This window comes from Leuciscus leuciscus (assembly GCF_965113295.1).
Source record: "Leuciscus leuciscus genome assembly, chromosome: 1".
Classification (NCBI taxonomy): domain Eukaryota; kingdom Metazoa; phylum Chordata; class Actinopteri; order Cypriniformes; family Leuciscidae; genus Leuciscus; species Leuciscus leuciscus.
In genome coordinates, this window is record NC_138725.1 from 77,322,843 (window position 1) to 77,341,579 (window position 18,737).

General features: G+C 35.5%; 2 protein-coding genes across 2 annotated transcripts in view; one reads left to right on the forward strand and one right to left on the reverse strand.

Annotated features, from left to right (window-relative positions):
* The window catches only part of rac1b (Rac family small GTPase 1b), a 12,620-nt gene extending 11,193 nt beyond the window's left edge, over positions 1-1,427 (reverse strand). The window contains exon 1 of the mRNA XM_082146735.1: positions 1,188-1,427. Coding sequence (XP_082002861.1) covers positions 1,188-1,222 — 35 coding nt within the window. The 5' untranslated portion in view covers positions 1,223-1,427. The remainder of the gene's footprint in view (positions 1-1,187) is intronic.
* Positions 1,428-2,050: 623 nt separating this feature from the next.
* On the forward strand, positions 2,051-17,152 carry smim10l3 (small integral membrane protein 10 like 3). Its single transcript, XM_082146747.1, has 2 exons — positions 2,051-2,416; positions 16,458-17,152. Exons 1-2 carry the CDS (start codon positions 2,249-2,251, stop codon positions 16,476-16,478), a joined length of 189 nt encoding a protein of 62 aa, XP_082002873.1. The 5' UTR covers positions 2,051-2,248; the 3' UTR covers positions 16,479-17,152.
* The last annotated feature ends 1,585 nt before the right edge of the window (positions 17,153-18,737 follow it).

Sequence of the window (18,737 nt, forward strand, 5' to 3'; positions counted from 1 at the left end):
ATAATACATTACATAAGAAAAATGAACTCTTAATGAACTCATATGAAAATGGTGGTCTCAATTTCCTGAACGTCACTACATTAAACAATCAGCAGTCTGTTTGGAATATTATTATTTTATATTTTATATTTTACCTCCATATTTTATCAAGCCTGGGTGGAACATATTTGGTATTAAAATACTTGTCAAACTTTCTGAATTTCATCATCAAGCTTTTCTAGCATGTTCAGTTTAACTTACAAACGCAACTTTATACCTCACCAATTAAATACTTCATCTGGAATAATAAAGACGTTCGATTTAAACAAAATACTATTTTCTTTGAAAATTGGTTTCTGAATAAAATTGTTTTGGTGGACCGATTATTTAACTCAGATGGCCTTCTTTTATTACTTATACGAAATTCATGTTTTATAGTATTAAAAAATAAAGTGAAGCAAAGTGAAAAAATAAAATAAAGTAAAGTGAAAAAATAAAGTAAAGTGAAAAAATAGGGTCAATATTGAAAAATAAAGTAAAGTAAAGTAAAGTGAAAAAATTTAATAAAGTGAAAAAATTAATTAAAAATAAAAAATAAAAGAAAGTGAAAAAATAAAGTAAAGTAAATTGAAAAAATAGGGTCAATATTGAAAAATAAAGCAAAGTAAAGTGAAAAAAATTTAATAAAGTGAAAAAATAAAATAAAGTGAAAAAATAAAGTAAAGTAAATTTAAAAAATAGGGTCAATATTGAAAAATAAAGTAAAGTAAAGTGAAAAAGTAAAGTAAAGTGAAAAAATTAAGTAAAGTGAAAGAATTTAATAAATAAAGTGAAAAAATAAAATAAAGTGAAAAAATAAAGTAAAGTGAAAAAATAGGGTCAATATTGTACTCGAAGAAACAAAAAGCTATTCAAATTGTACAAGCATTTACACTCTCTAAAGTAGTATTATTGTTGTTTATACATTTCTCTTGCATTTGAAATTTTGAGTTGTAATTGTATTTTTGTTTCGACACTTTCTTCAATAAAAATAATAAAAGTAAACCCGTGCGCGTGACGTCACGCCGGAGCCAGAAGTCGGCGAGGCCGTAATCGCGGTGTAAAGCGGCAGTTCAGCAGACTTTGAGACACAGTATGAGTGATTATAAGAGAGTAAAGTCATCTTCAGAGGGACAGAATGTCAGTACCGAGACAGTGAAGTTACTCACCCGTCCCCGACGACCACACACTTGATGGCCTGCATGACTTCAGCTCGATATTTGCTCTCCCTCCGCGTGAAACTACACAAGATCGGTCAGATGAACGGCGCTGGTCAGACGACACGTATTACGGCTGGGGGATTAAGACGCTTTTGTAAATTAAGTTTTCTTCCTTCTCTCATTCCCACACACAGGAATGAAGTCGAGTAAGAAAGTTTGAAGCCACCACCCAAGACAGGAAGTGACTCCTACAGATTTACAAGCGCACTTCCGCTCGGTTCCCTCCAGAATAAAAGTCCTATAGCTAACACCCATCTATCTCTTTCTTTCTTTGCTTATTTCCTCCTATATTTAAACGCAGAAACAGATTACTTAAATAATATTCCTCATGATAGGATGTCATAAGTGATAAGTTTCACAATATCGCAATTAATGTATCACAATTAAATCTGTTTGCAATATAGTAATTGCCAGCCATTTCATTTTGGTCAAATGTCTGAAATTCAAGTTTACAAAATGTCTTTGGGACATGTCTTTATTTTAGATCTCTTAATTTATGTATTATTTTTCAGCAAGGTGACTAAATTATTTAACATTAATGTTTTTTTCTTTTCTTTTTTTTTTACATTGTTTTTTATTATTTTGTTTAATTATGCTTTTATTATGCTTTCAAACTGTACAGAGATGACATTAACGCTCTACAATTTTGTATACAATACACAAAACAATGATTTGCAAAAAAAAAAAAAAAAAAAAAACCTAAAATAACAAAGGAAAAATAAGAGAAGATAATAAAATAAAAAAGACCATGAGGGTGAGATATTATTTTATTTAACATTAATGTTAGGGAACTAAACTACGGTTACACTGACGTTTACAGGAAGTAGAAGTTGACAACATCCGGTCGCGAGCGCATCTTGAGAAACAGCAGGGTGTAGCTGTAGGATGATAATGATGATGATTTCAGCTGATGTGAGATGAGGACTGTCATCGCGGCAGACGCTCGCTGTAACGCACGCTCGCTCATCATGTGTCGCGTGTGAGGGGCGTCAGCAGGGAAGCGTCCTCTTATGGCGGCTCTGGCGCATCTGGTGCTGCGTGTGTCGGGCTCGTACGGGCTGTTCTCTAAAGGGCTCAGCCGGACTCTGCTCATCTTCTTCGATCTCGCCTGGAGACTCAGACTCAGATTCCCATACCTCTATGTTATCGCCTCCATGATGTTCAACGTGCGACTACAGGTGCGAGTCTGTCGGTCTGTCTATCTATCTATCTATCTATCTATCTATCTATCTATCTATCTATCTGTCTATCTGTCTATCTAACTGTGTATCTATCTGCCTGTCTATCGGGTTAGGGTTAGGGTTACTATCTGTCTGTCTGTTTGCCTGCCTGCTTGTTTGCTTGTCTGTCTGTCTGTCTGTCTGTCTGTCTGCCTGTCTGTGGTGCGGTAAAGTAGGTTTTATGTTGGACATTCGTTAGACATTCGCCAAGCAAATTAAGGGACTGTCTCAAAACTGCACACACACACACACACACACACACACACAAATAAGCATTCCAAGGTGCGAAACCACGCAAAGCATACTAATAAAATGTAAAGATGTGAATTAAGTGGACAACATATTTTTTGTCAAATAGGCTTAGATAGTTTTAAGCTGTGCATGGGATATTCACTATGAATGGGTACATGGTTATTACATTGTACTCCCAAAATTTCATTTTATCTTATAGAAACAGGTGATATCACACCACCTGGAATTTGTTCACCAACCCTTGGAGCACACCATACACGACTTGAATTTGGAAAATGTCATTTAGTCTATTTTTAATGAATTTTGGAAATACGCAAATCTATATAACTTCCTGGTCATGTGACCTGATGATGTCACACCACCTGGGATTTATTCACCAACCCTTGGAGCACACCATACACGACTTGGATTTAGAAAATGTCATTTCGTCAATTTTTAATGAATTTTTGAAATACGCAAATCTATATAACTTCCTGGTCATGTGACCTGATGATGTCACACCACTTGGAATGTATTCACCAACCCTTGGAACACACCATACACGACTTGGATTTAGAAAATGTCATTTCGTCAATTTTTAATGAATTTTTGAAATACGCAAATCTATATAACTTCCTGGTCATGTGACCTGATGATGTCACACCACCTGGGATTTATTCACCAACCCTTGGAGCACACCATACACGACTTGGATTTGGAAAATGTCATTTCGTAAATTTTTAATGAATTTTTGAAATACGCAAATCTATATAACTTCCTGGTCATGTGACCTGATGATGTCACACCACCTGGGATTTATTCACCAACCCTTGGAGCACACCATACACGACTTGGATTTAGAAAATGTCATTTCGTCAATTTTTAATGAATTTTTGAAATACGCAAATCTATATAACTTCCTGGTCATGTGACCTGATGATGTCACACCACCTGGGATTTATTCACCAACCCTTGGAGCACACCATACACGACTTGGATTTAGAAAATGTCATTTCGTCAATTTTTAATGAATTTTTGAAATACGCAAATCTATATAACTTCCTGGTCATGTGACCTGATGATGTCACACCACATGTAATGTATTCCCCAACCCTTGGAGCACACCATACACGACTTGGATTTAGAAAATGTCAATTTGTCTATTTTTAATGAATTTTTGAAATCCGCAAATCTATATAACTTCCTGATCATGTGACCTGATGATGTCACACCACATGTAATGTATTCCCCAACCCTTGGAGCACACCATACACGACTTGGATTTGGAAAATGTAATTTAGTCAATTTTTAATGAATTTTTGAAATACGCAAATCTATATAACTTCCTGGTCATGTGACCTGATGATGTCACACCACATGTAATGTATTCCCCAACCCTTGGAGCACACCATACACGACTTGGATTTGGAAAATGTAATTTAGTCAATTTTTAATGAATTTTTGAAATACGCAAATCTATATAACTTCCTGGTCATGTGACCTGATGATGTCACACCACATGTAATGTATTCACCAACCCTTGGAGCACACCATACACGACTTGGATTTGGAAAATGTAATTTAGTCAATTTTTTATGAATTTTTGAAATACGCAAATCTATATAACTTCCTGGTCATGTGACCTGATGATGTCACACCACATGTAATGTATTCACCAACCCTTGGAGCACACCATACACGACTTGGATTTGGAAAATGTAATTTAGTAAATTTTTAATGAATTTTTGAAATACGCAAATCTATATAACTTCCTGGTCATGTGACCTGATGATGTCACACCACTTGGAATGTATTCACCAACCCTTGGAGCACACCATACACGACTTGGATTTGGAAAATGTAATTTAGTCAATTTTTAATGAATTTTTGAAATATGCAAATCTATATAACTTCCTGGTCATGTGACCTGATGATGTCACACCACATGTAATGTATTCACCAACCGTTGGAGCACACCATACACGACTTGGATTTGGAAAATGTCATTTCGTAAATTTAATGAATTTTTGAAATACACAAATCTATATAACTTCCTGGTCATGTGACCTGATGATGTCACACCACCTGGGATTTATTCACCAACCCTTGGAACATTTTTACAGGTTTTCAATTTTTTATTTTTTTCTAATTGATATTAAAAGAGGAATTTGACAAAGCTGTGAAATTAGATTGATTTCACAAGTAATGACCATTCACATTAAGAAATACATGTTTTGTCATATTTTCATAGAGGAAAAAGAAATTAAGTGCATACAGTTAGCTCATGACATCCCTTTATTGAAGAAAACATACAGAAGTTAAACAATCAAGAGATTTATTTAATTTTCGTCTGTTTCTTTAAATATTAACAAATGTGAACTTATGGTATTGGGATTTTGTAATATCACCATTATGTAGGCTAGTATAACAGTGAAAAAAGTAGTTGCATGTCTTATAACTGTAAAACCAAATGCTATATTTCAAAAGGCACCAGAGTTTTTACTAAAATGCAATTTTCATGTTAATAACATACACTGTAAAAAAAAATCCTAATTTTACAGAAAATAACTGTGATTTTTTGACGATCATTTTCTTTAATTTTAAATTGTACTCAAAACACTGTAAAATTACAAATAATATCTGTAAAATAAAAATTCAGCTGTTATTTTAGGTATTGTGACATTAATGACAAATTACAGTAATTCACATTTTTTATACAGAAAATTGATTGTATTTTTCATACAGTATTTTTTCTGTTTTCTTAAATTACATAAAAATGTATGTAAAATTACAAATATAATCTGTAATTTAACAGAAAGAAAACAGTTAAATGATAAAATGGTCAAATGACTGTCAGCTCCCAAAAAACTGTAAAACATCCTAAATTAAATAAACTGAAAAACACTGTTATTTTACAGGTATTTCCTGAATAATCACGATCATATACCTTCATTGTAAAAAAAAAATTGTAAAAAAAGGGTCAAATGACTGGCGGCTGCGGCTGCCAAGTAAAAACCATAAAATTAAAGTAAAATATTCGAATTTAAATAAACCGAAAAAACACTGTTATTTCACAGGTATTTCCTGTATTATTATGATCAAACACCTTCATTGTAAAAAAAATCGTACAAAAAGGGTCAAATGACTGGCAGCTGCGGCTGCCAAACAAAAACCATAAAATTAAAGTATAATATGCTAATTTAAATAAAGTGTAAAAAAAATTAAAATAAATTTGATGTCACCATGATTGAGATCAGCGTCTGCTTTAGTTGGGCTCTTGACCCTTGAGTTTATAACTTTTATTTTTCTCTGGCTGCTTTAACTGTGTATTTGATACACGCTTGTTATAGCAATAAATACTGGAGAAAATATCAGATGATCTTGGTCATTCATTGATGATGTTATAGTCATCATATGATGATCTGATTCACTGATGTGTCAGTCAAATCTCTGAATATATTAGCTTAGATTACATAGTATGTAGATGGAATTTAGCTTTTTTACAAAGTCTATAAATGTCTTAATTTTATACATGACCCTTGAAATATTGTGGCATCAGTATTATAACAATCTGGAAAAAAGATATATTGTACAGAAAAAGTTTTGAGCTGGTTCATTTTTTTAGTAGTATAGAGACATCAAGAATGAACATATGATACTCAACAATGGTGACAATCAACAAAGCCTTTTTGTGACTTTATAGTAATTCAGATTTTTTTTCATTGTCACCATTATTGTGATTCATACGCTGATTATTGATGTCTGAGTGAGATATAGACATATGATCCTGTCAAAACATTTTCTGTATAATGACTTAATAAAATCTGAGTATCACAGCACTGCAGTATCTTCTATAGCAGTTTAATCATGCAAAATGAACAACTAATCTTTAAAACTTAATCAGATATTTCATATCAGGTAGTATTAATAAAGCAGGACACTACATAATGATTAGTATCACTAAAAAGTGACCAACATCATCTGATCTGAATTTCTCTTGAATTGCTACAATTACGAATATGCATCAGAGACACACAGTTAATGCAGCCAGAGAAACATTAAAGTTAAACACTAAAAGTTCAAGAGCCCAACTAAAGCAAACACTGATCTCCATCATGGTGACACCAAACTTTATTCTTTTCAATAAAACTTCAACTTCTAAACCTCTGTTAATTCTCAATAAGAATGTTAGTATGAAAGAAATAAAGTCTGGATTGTAATAAGTGAAGATGCTGAGATCCTGAGAGATCTGGTAGTGTTTAATGTTCTGTTGGGGTTTAAAGTGTTTCTGTATGGTGTGTTTCGTGTGTCACCATTGTGTTGAAGAGTAGAGCCTGAGCTTCAGTCCAGGATGAGCAGAGAAACACTGATGATATGTTGAAGAGTAGAGCCTGAGCTTCAGTCCAGGATGAGCAGAGAAACACAGATGAAATGCTGCATGTTGCTTTATTTAAAGGAGCTGTATGTAAGAAATGTATTTCAATTAATCATAAAATGGCCCTGATATGTCACTAGACATTAAGAAATCATGTTCATTTCAAATACTTATATCACTGGCAACAGTAGTACGGCCAGGATATTGTCATTTAAAAAGTGAAGTTGCAGCCCTCAACTGATGTTGATGTTGTCATCTTGTGTTTTGGCCTGAAGCTCCACCCTCCACCTATCTACCAATCACGAAGTCAGTAGTGTTTCGGCATCCGGGTTGCCAGCTCTGCTCTAGTTACCACAGCTACGTAGCAGCCTACGTTCCTGCTGGATCCTGCAGCCTATCTGGCAACCTCGAGTCAAGGGGGAGGGGGAGGGGATACACCGCTCTATAGTAATTTGAAAGTGATTGCAGTACCAGTTTTGGCCACAATCTTACATACGGCTCCTTTAACAGACAGTAACTGTGGAGTTGCTGATGCAGTGATGTATAGTCACAACAAATCATGCATATAATTAACTGCGTGTTTTACAGTAAAAAATTCAGAAAATAAATGTGAAATAACTGTGTGTTTCTGTTAAAAAAGATTTATGAAGATTTCTGTAAAAGTATTTTGCACTTATTTAAATTAGGATATTTTACATTAATTTTACGGTTTTTGTATGGCAGTCGTTGCTGACAGTCATTTGTTATTTTATGGGATTTTTTTACAGTGAAGGTGTTTGATCGTAATAATTCAGGAAATAGCTGTAAAATAACTGTGTTTTTCTGTAAAACATTTAAGGAAAATTTCTGTAAAAGTTTTTTGCACTTCATTTAAATTAGGATATTTTACTTTATTTTTACGGTTTTTGTTTGGCAGCCGCAGCTGACAGTCATTGACCGTTTTTTTACGATTTTATTTTTTACAGTGTACCAATTACACTTATACACTCATAAATAGGTTTTACTTTGTACAATAATAATTTCTTCCTCCACAAAGGATTAATGCACAATTTGGAATAGTAAATAAATCAAGGTTAGAAACAAAAACTTTTTTTAATGACAATTGGTTTGGGAAAACAGTGAAGTTTTAGATCATGACTTTGCTGTCTTGCAGATTCAATGTGACATGTGTTGTAGGTTGTTTCACATGTTATGTGTAGGCCTACAGCTACCGTGCAGTAGTTCTGAAACAGAATGGTTCTGTGTGTTGTGCAGGACGCAGTAAAAAGGGACAAACAACAGGTAAACAGTTAGCCTATATGGTAAATATGTGACATGGCCCATCATCATTTTGAGTTGCTCCTTTGACCAAGACACAATTTTTCCATTAAATCTCTGTTTTTTGTGAAATTTAATTTTAGGCTTATTAGATTGTTTTTTTGTTTTGTTTTGTTTTTGTTTTTTCTGACACAATTTTTAAATTGCTTGCTGTCATTAACACTTTTTGTTCTTATATATATACACTACTGGTCAAAAGTTTTAGATCGGTTATATTTTTTATGTTTTTAAAAGAAGTCTCTTCTGCTCACCAAGGCTGCATTTATTTGATAAAAAAACAAGAAAAAAAAACTGTATTATTGTGAAACATTATGACAATTTAAAATGACTGTTTTCTATTTTAATATATTTTAAAATGTAATTTATTCCTCAGATGAAAGCTGAATTTTCAGCATCATTACTCCAGTCTTTCTTCAGTGTCACATGATCCTTCAGAAATCATTCTGATATGCTGATTTTATGCTCAAAAAACATTCATTATTATTTTCAATGTTGAAAACTGTCGTGTACATTTTTTTTTCCACAATTCTTTGATGAATAGAAAGTTCAAAAGAACAGTATTTATTTAAAATAGAATATTTTCTAACATTATAAATGTCTTTACTGTAACTTTTGATCAGTTTAACTCATCCTTGATGAATAAAAGTATTGATTTATTTTATTTCTTTCCCCCAAAAATAAAAATAAAATTCTTACTGACCCCAAACTTTTGAACGGTAGTGTTTAATGTTACAAAAGCTTTCTATTTCAGATAAATGCTGTTCTTTTGAACTTTCTATTCATCATAGCATCATGAAATAAAAATGTAAAAAACTGTTTTCAACATTGATAACAATCAGTAATGTTTCTTGAGCATCAAATCATCATATTAGACTGATTTCTGAAGGATCATGTGACACTGAAGACTGGAGTAATGATGCTCCATTAGATAATGATGAAAATTCAGCTTTGATCACAGGAATAAATTACACTTAACTATATATTCACATAGAAAACGGCTGTCTTAAATTGTAATAATATTTCACAATATGACTGTTTTTGTTTGTATTTTTAATCAAATAAATGCAGCCTTGGTGAGCAGAAGATACTTCTTTTAAAAACATTAAAAATCTTACCAATCTAAAACTTTTGACCGGTAGTGTACATATGTATATATATGTATATATACTGTATATATATACATTTTTTTTATCAAAACAAAAAATCGAACATTTTTAGTCATTACTTTAGAGAAAGAGAATGAAGCATTATAAATAAACATTGTGATATCAAAATGATAGATCACGTCACATCTTATATGAATAGACATGTCCTTCTATTTATATATTACTTTATTTTATTTGTTTGTTTGATGTATCAAAGACTTTTTTTTCTCTTTTTTAGAAAACATCAAAACAATGTATAGTGGCAATGGATTTTTTTAATTTTTTTTAAACATTAAATACAGAATAATACTAAACAGTTGCATGGTTCGTATTGATTTTAAAGTTTTACTTTTATAAATAGTTTCCAAATATATGTAAATGTCAATTTTAAATTGTTTAAAAATATTTATTTTTCAATCCACTTTGGTTATAGGCCTAGTAATAAGCCATAATAGTTATGAAATCACATATCAATATTTATCTATATCAATTGTAAAACATTTAAATATCACTTTCTTCAAAACAATATCAGCTTCAATATGAGTGGCTCATGGGCATAAAATATACAATTGTCTTCCACATCAACTTTAAAGCACAAGTGTCTAATGAGTGTAGGCCTACTACTCAGTGTTATGTATCTTATATAAAAACTCATTAACTTTGTTCGTTATAGAATATCTATGAGGTGTCATCTATAATTTACTCCAATCTAAAACATGTTTCTTGAACAGAAAGTTCAATGTATTTGTAACATCAAGAATATATTTTGTTTAGACAATGGAGCATAAGCAATTATTACATCCATAACTTAAAAAATGTTTATTATTCAGCCTAAATTGGGAAGTACACCAAGTGTCTCTAATCCAATAAGCCTCAAAAGTTCTCTGGGAATTGCATACAATTAAATATTAGCTAAATATTTGTAAGTTCTATAAAACTAAAGATACCATCATCTTTAATCAATTTCCACAACCAAAATTCCCAAACCAATTGTCATTAAAAAAAGTTTTTGTTTCTAACCTTGATTTATTTACTATTCCAAATTGTGCATTAATCCTTTGTGGAGGAAGAAATTATTATTGTACAAAGTAAAACCTATTTATGAGTGTATAAGTGTAATTGGTATGTTATTAACATGAAAATTGCATTTTAGTAAAAACTCTGGTGCCTTTTGAAATATAGCATTTGGTTTTACAGTTATAAGACATGCAACTACTTTTTTCACTGTTATACTAGCCTACATAATGGTGATATTACAAAATCCCAATACCATAAGTTCACATTTGTTAATATTTAAAGAAACAGACGAAAATTAAATAAATCTCTTGATTGTTTAACTTCTGTATGTTTTCTTCAATAAAGGGATGTCATGAGCTAACTGTATGCACTTAATTTCTTTTTCCTCTATGAAAATATGACAAAACATGTATTTCTTAATGTGAATGGTCATTACTTGTGAAATCAATCTAATTTCACAGCTTTGTCAAATTCCTCTTTTAATATCAATTAGAAAAAAAAAAAAAATTGAAAACCTGTAAAAATGTTCCAAGGGTTGGTGAATAAATCCCAGGTGGTGTGACATCATCAGGTCACATGACCAGGAAGTTATATAGATCTGTGTATTTCAAAAATTCATTAAAAATAGACGAAATGACATTTTCCAAATCCAAGTCGTGTATGGTGTGCTCCAAGGGTTGGTGAATACATTCCAAGTGGTGTGACATCATCAGGTCACATGACCAGGAAGTTATATAGATTTGCATATTAAAAAAATTAATAAAAAATAGACGAAATGACATTTTCTAAATCCAAGTCGTGTATGGTGTGCTCCAAGGGTTGGTGAATAAATCCCAGGTGGTGTGACATCATCAGGTCACATGACCAGGAAGTTATATAGATTTGCATATTTAAAAAATTAATAAAAAATCGACGAAATGACATTTTCCAAATCCAAGTCGTGTATGGTGTGTTCCAAGGGTTGGTGAATAAATCCCAGGTGGTGTGACATCATCAGGTCACATGACCAGGAAGTTATATAGATCTGTGTATTTCAAAAATTCATTAAAAATAGACGAAATGACATTTTCCAAATCCAAGTCGTGTATGGTGTGCTCCAAGGGTTGGTGAATACATTCCAAGTGGTGTGACATCATCAGGTCACATGACCAGGAAGTTATATAGATTTGCGTATTTCAAAAATTAATTAAAAATAGACGAAATGACATTTTCCAAATCCAAGTCGTGTATGGTGTGCTCCAAGGGTTGGTGAATACATTCCAAGTGGTGTGACATCATCAGGTCACATGACCAGGAAGTTATATAGATTTGCATATTTAAAAAATTAATTAAAAATAGACGAAATGACATTTTCCAAATCCAAGTCGTGTATGGTGTGTTGCAAGGGTTGGTGAATACATTCCAAGTGGTGTGACATCATCAGGTCACATGACCAGGAAGTTATATAGATTTGCGTATTTAAAAAATTCATTAAAAATACACCAAATGACATTTTCCAAATCCAAGTCGTGTATGGTGTGCTCCAACGGTTGGTGAATAAATCCCAGGTGGTGTGACATCATCAGGTCACATGACCAGGAATTTATATAGATTTGCGTATTTCAAAAATTCATTAAAAATAGACGAAATGACATTTTCCAAATCCAAGTCGTGTATGGTGTGCTCCAAGGGTTGGTGAATACATTACATTTGGTGTGACATCATCAGGTCACATGACCAGGAAGTTATATAGATTTGCGTATTTCAAAAATCCATTAAAAATAGACGAAATAACATTTTCTAAATCCAAGTCGTGTATGGTGTGCTCCAAGGGTTGGTGAATACATTACATGTGGTGTGACATCATCAGGTCACATGACCAGGAAGTTATATAGATTTGCGCATTTCAAAAAATTCATTAAAAATACACTAAATGACATTTTCCAAATCCAAGTCGTGTATGGTGTGCTCCAAGGGTTGGTGAATACATTTCATGTGGTGTGACATCATCAGGTCACATGACCAGGAAGTTATATAGATTTGCATATTTCAAAAATTCATTAAAAATACACCAAATGACATTTTCCAAATCCAAGTCGTGTATGGTGTGCTCCAAGGGTTGGTGAATAAATCCCAGGTGGTGTGACATCATCAGGTCACATGACCAGGAATTTATATAGATTTGCGTATTTCAAAAATTCATTAAAAATAGACGAGATGACATTTTCCAAATCCAAGTCATGTATGGTGTGCTCCAAGGGTTAGTGAATACATTACATTTGGTGTGACATCATCAGGTCACATGACCAGGAAGTTATATAGATTTGCGTATTTCAAAAATCCATTAAAAATAGACGAAATGACATTTTCTAAATCCAAGTCGTGTATGGTGTGCTCCAAGGGTTGGTGAATACATTACATGTGGTGTGACATCATCAGGTCACATGACCAGGAAGTTATATAGATTTGCGTATTTCAAAAATCCATTAAAAATAGACGAAATGACATTTTCTAAATCCAAGTCGTGTATGGTGTGCTCCAAGGGTTGGTGAATACATTACATTTGGTGTGACATCATCAGGTCACATGACCAGGAAGTTATATAGATTTGCGTATTTCAAAAATCCATTAAAAATAGACGAAATGACATTTTCTAAATCCAAGTCGTGTATGGTGTGCTCCAAGGGTTGGGGAATACATTACATGTGGTGTGACATCATCAGGTCACATGACCAGGAAGTTATATAGATTTGCGCATTTCAAAAAATTCATTAAAAATACACTAAATGACATTTTCCAAATCCAAGTCGTGTATGGTGTGCTCCAAGGGTTGGTGAATACATTTCATGTGGTGTGACATCATCAGGTCACATGACCAGGAAGTTATATAGATTTGCATATTTCAAAAATTCATTAAAAATACACCAAATGACATTTTCCAAATCCAAGTCGTGTATGGTGTGCTCCAAGGGTTGGTGAATAAATCCCAGGTGGTGTGACATCATCAGGTCACATGACCAGGAATTTATATAGATTTGCGTATTTCAAAAATCCATTAAAAATTTACTAAATTACATTTTCCAAATCCAAGTCATGTATGGTGTGCTCCAAGGGTTAGTGAATACATTACATTTGGTGTGACATCATCAGGTCACATGACCAGGAAGTTATATAGATTTGCGTATTTCAAAAATCCATTAAAAATAGACAAACTTATATTTTCCAAATCCAAGTCGTGTATGGTGTGCTCCAAGGGTTGGTGAATACATTACATGTGGTGTGACATCATCATTTTTCACCAATCTAAGTTGTGTATTATATGCTGCATGTGTGTATAAATACATTGTAGGTCATTTGAGGTATTTACATAAAACAACCACAAAGTTAAATAGCCTAGATGTATTTAATTTAAAACATTCAGTTTAATGTATAACATATATATAAATCATACAAGTTAAAAATTGGCTTAATCTATTTTTAATCCATTTACTAACATCAACTACATACGTAAAAGGATCACGTTTTTAGTGTTTTTGTGGAATAATGCACATACTTTACCAACTTTGTTGCCGATTTGGCACTTTTGAGACACTCCCTAACTTGAAGTGCCCAAGTGGGGATAGTTGTGAGGACTTTTTCACTTCCAATTCTTAAAACAATGACATCATCGAATAATATTAAAATTCACTTTTGACATTATGCTTTACAATGTGAACTAGACGAGATACAGCATCATCCACGACTATTAAGCCATTACATATCAATTAATGCTGCAGAAAAGATCGAATGTCTAACGAATGTCCAACATAAAACCTACTTTACCGCACCCCTGTCTGTCTGTCTGTCTGTCTACCTATCTGTCTGTCTATCTGCCTGTCTGTCTATCTGCCTGTCCATCTGCCTGTCTAACTGTCTGTCTATATATCTGTCTATCTGCCTGTCTGTCTATCTTACTGTCTATATATATGTATATTTGTCTGTCTGTCTGTCTATCTATCTATCTCTCTGTCTGTCAATGTCTGTCTGTCTGTCTGTCTGTCCATCTATCTGTCTGTCTGCCTGCCTGTCTATCTATCTGTCTGCCTTTCTATTTGCCTGTATATCTGTATATCTGTCCATTTGTCTGTATATCTGCTTGTCTATATGTGTCTATCTGTCTGTCTGTCTGCCTGTCTATCTATCTGTCTGTCTATATGTCTGTCTGCCTGTCTATCTATCTGTCTATATGTGTCTGTCTATATGTGTCTGTCTGTCTGTCTATCTTTCTGTCTATATGTGTCTATATGTCTGTCTGTCTGCCTGTCTATCTATCTGTCTGTCTGTCTGCCTGTCTATCTATCTGTCTGTCTATATGTCTGTCTATCTGTCTGTCTATCTATCTCTCTGTCTATCGGTGTCTATCTGTCTGTCTGTCTGCCTGTCTATCTATCTGTCTATATGTGTCTGTCTGTCTGTCTGTCTGTCTGCCTGTCTATCTATCTTTCTGTCTATATGTCTGTCTGTCTATCTATCTCTGCATGTCTGTCTGCCTGTCTGTCTGCCTGTCTATCTGTCTGTCTGTCTATCTATCTATCTATCTGTCTATCGGTGTCTATCTGTCTGTCTGCCTGTCTATCTATCTCTGCCTGTCTGTCTGCCTGTCTGTCTGCCTGTCTATCTATCTGTCTGTCTGTCTATCTATCTGTCTGTCTATATGTGTCTATATGTCTGTCTGCCTGTCTATCTATCTGTCTGTCTATATGTCTGTCTGTCTGTCTGTCTGTCTGTCTATCTATCTCTGCCTGTCTGTCTGCCTGTCTATCTGTCTGTCTATCTATCTGTCTGTCTATCTATCTGTCTGTCTATCGGTGTCTATCTGTCTGTCTGCCTGTCTATCTGTCTGTCTGTCTATCTGTCCATCTGTCTATCGGTGTGTATCTGTCTGTCTGTCTGTCTGTCTGTCTATCTGTCTGTCTGTATCTAGATGCCTGTCTGTCTATCTGTCCATCTGTCTATCTTTTTGTCTGTCTATCTATCTTCCTGTCTGCCTGTATATCTGTCTGTCTGTCTGTCTATCTAACTGCCTTTATGTCTGTCTGCCTGTCTATTTGTCTATCTCCCTGTCTATCTGTCTGTATATCTGGCTCTCTATGTGCCTGTCTGTCTATCTCTCTATCTATCTGTCTGTCTATCTATCTGCCTGTCTATCTATCTGTCTGCGTGTCTATCTGCCTGTCTGTCTATCTATCTGCCTGTCTATCTATCTGTCTGCGTGTCTATCTGCCTGTCTGTCTATTTATCTGCCTGTCTATCGATATGTCTATATATCTATCTATATATCTATCTATCTATCTATCTATCTATCTATCTATCTATCTATCTATCTATCTATCTATCTGTCTGTCTATATATCTGTCTGTCTGTCTATCTATTTATCTGTCTGTCTGTCTGTCTATGTATCTATCTGTCTGTCTATCTATTTACCTGTCTGTCTATCTATCTATCTGTCTGTCTGTCTGTCTGTCTGTCTATCTATTTACCTGTCTATCTGTCTGTCTATCTATCTATCTATCTTTCTATCTGTCTGTCTGTCTGTCTATCTATTTACCTGTCTATCTGTCTGTCTATCTATCTATCTTTCTATCTGTCTGTCTATCTATCTATCTATCTGTCTGTCTATTTGCCTCTCTGTGTCTATATGTCTGTATATCTATCTTTCTGTCTGTCTATCTAGAGTTTTCTGGGTTTTCTGGGTGTGTGTGTGTAGAGTTCTCTGGGTTTTCTGTGTGTGTGTGTGTGTAGAGTTCTCTGGGTTTTCTGGGTGTGTGTGTAGAGTTCTCTGGGTTTTCTGGGTGTGTGTGTAGAGTTCTCTGGGTTTTCTGGGTGTGTGTGTAGAGTTCTCTGGGTTTTCTGGGTGTGTGTGTAGAGTTCTCATAGATCTCTGTCCCTCTTTCAGGTTCACATTGAGATCCATTGACTGACACTGAACAGCAGTTTCCGGACTCCAGCCCAGTAATGGCCCTCAACTCCACACACACCAACACAGCTCGTCATCACCTGTGACTGGGAGACACACACACCAACACAGCTCGTCACCACCTGTGACTGGGAGACACACACACCAACACAGCTCGTCACCACCTGTGACTGGGAGACACACACACACACACACACACCAGCACAAGCTGAGCCAGTTGTTATACGGACATCGGCTTCATCACAGGAGATCAATAGGAATGTATGATGAGGCGTTTCGTGTTGCTTTCTGTATATTCTACAGGTATTAATACCTCATCTTCAGTCGGGATTACCCATGATGCTCTAAATAACGCGGTCGGCGTCGCTGAGCTCCAGCGTTGCTTCTGGCGCGGGGAGAGTGCATGATTATGATGTACAATGTGGTTTTTTCGCACAATAATTTTTGAAATTTTGATCAATAAATTGGCTTTGTTTGGTCTGTTGGCATGACGACTCACAGCGGGAAGGACCGCGCCGTACTCCTCCATCACTGTTACACACAACTACAGGGATTTGTACATATAGATGGATTTATTTGTTTGTGTTTTTGTTGTATTATTAAATCTGTGCATTGTTTTGGGAGGATTGTGAATGTATTATGATTTAAAACTGACAATAAATTATGAAGAGATATCTCGTCTTGCCCTGTGACTGGTGTTTACTTTACTTTATTACAGTAAAGACATGTTAATCATATGATGCGGTTATAAACGTTCATTACTGTGTTTATTGGGTGTAATAACTTCACATGAACACACACTCGTCTTCACTGAAACGATGGGTTACTTAACGTAATCCCGGGTTCTTTGATAACAGAGTGAGGTGTTTCACTATGGGAATCGCTTTGGGCGTGACCAACTACGGAAGCTCCTATGCCACCACGTCTGTCTTTGACAGACAGGTCGACCTGAGATCAGGCTCCGCCCCCACCTATATTACTCAGGTCGACCCCTACGAAGTCATTATAGAGAGATTTCTTCCCGTTCCTGTGCAAGGAGGGAAGTGTTGGTGAAACACCTCACTCTGTTATCAAAGAACCCGGGATTACGTTAAGTAACCCATCGTTCTTTTTCTAACTTCGCTCGGTGTTTCACTATGGGAGATATAGACCACTCCCGGATTGCAACGTACGCTATACCTATCATATGGGACCTGACGTGCTGGCTCCTAATACTGCATGAGCTAAGGATGGCTCAGACACATTCAGTCTATAAAATCGCACAAAAGTGTGCGGCGTGGCCCAGCTTGCTGCAGCACAGATCTCCTGGACCGAAACGCCCCTAAGTAAGGCCCATGATGTAGCCATGCCCCTAGTGGAATGGGCCCTTAAGCCTGCAGGAGGTTGGGAACCTCCGCATTTATATGCTAAAGAAATAGCTTCTACAATCCAATGGGACAGTCGCTGACATGATAATGGCTTCCCTTTGTGAGGAGTAGCCCATGACACAAACAGCTGGTCATTTTTTCTGAAACCTGCTGTCCTTTCCACGTACACACGAAGCGCCCGTACAGGACTCAAGGTATTCAACCCCCTATCCTCCAGAGAAGAGAACGGAGGAGGGTGAAAAGCTGCAAGATCTGTAGTTTGACATCTATACGACGCATCCACTACTTTAGGTATGAAAGCAGGGTTAGGGCGAAAGGAAACCCTTGTAAACCCTGGAGAAAACTGCAGACAAGACGGGCTGACCGACAGAGCCTGTAAGTCACTCACCCTCTTAGCTGACACCAGCGCTAACAGTAGTGCTGTCTTAAGAGAGAGAAACTTTAACCCTATAGCTTCCAACGGCTCAAAAGGGTGTTGAGAAAGGGCCTCTAAAACCGTAGACAAATCCCACAATGGGACCATCCGCCTGGCCACTGGCCTCTTACGTCGTGCCGCCTTCATAAAAAGAGGGGGAAATGCATACAGCGGGACATTTGGCCATGGGTGGGCTAAAGCATCCACACCCAATGGTGCATTTCCGTCCGCCAGAGAGAAATACAGAGGACATTGAGCGTTTTCCTGCGAGGCGAAGAGATCTACGACCGCCTGGCCGTATTTCTGCCATATCTGCTTCACCACCTGGGGATGAAGCTTCCATTCTCCGTACAGGGGATTTCCTCTGGACAATAAATCTGCTCCCCTGTTCAATATCCCTGGAACATGGGTTGCCCTGATGGATAAAAGCCTTATGTCGCACCACACAATCAGCTCCTTTGCCAGCTGGTGCAGTTG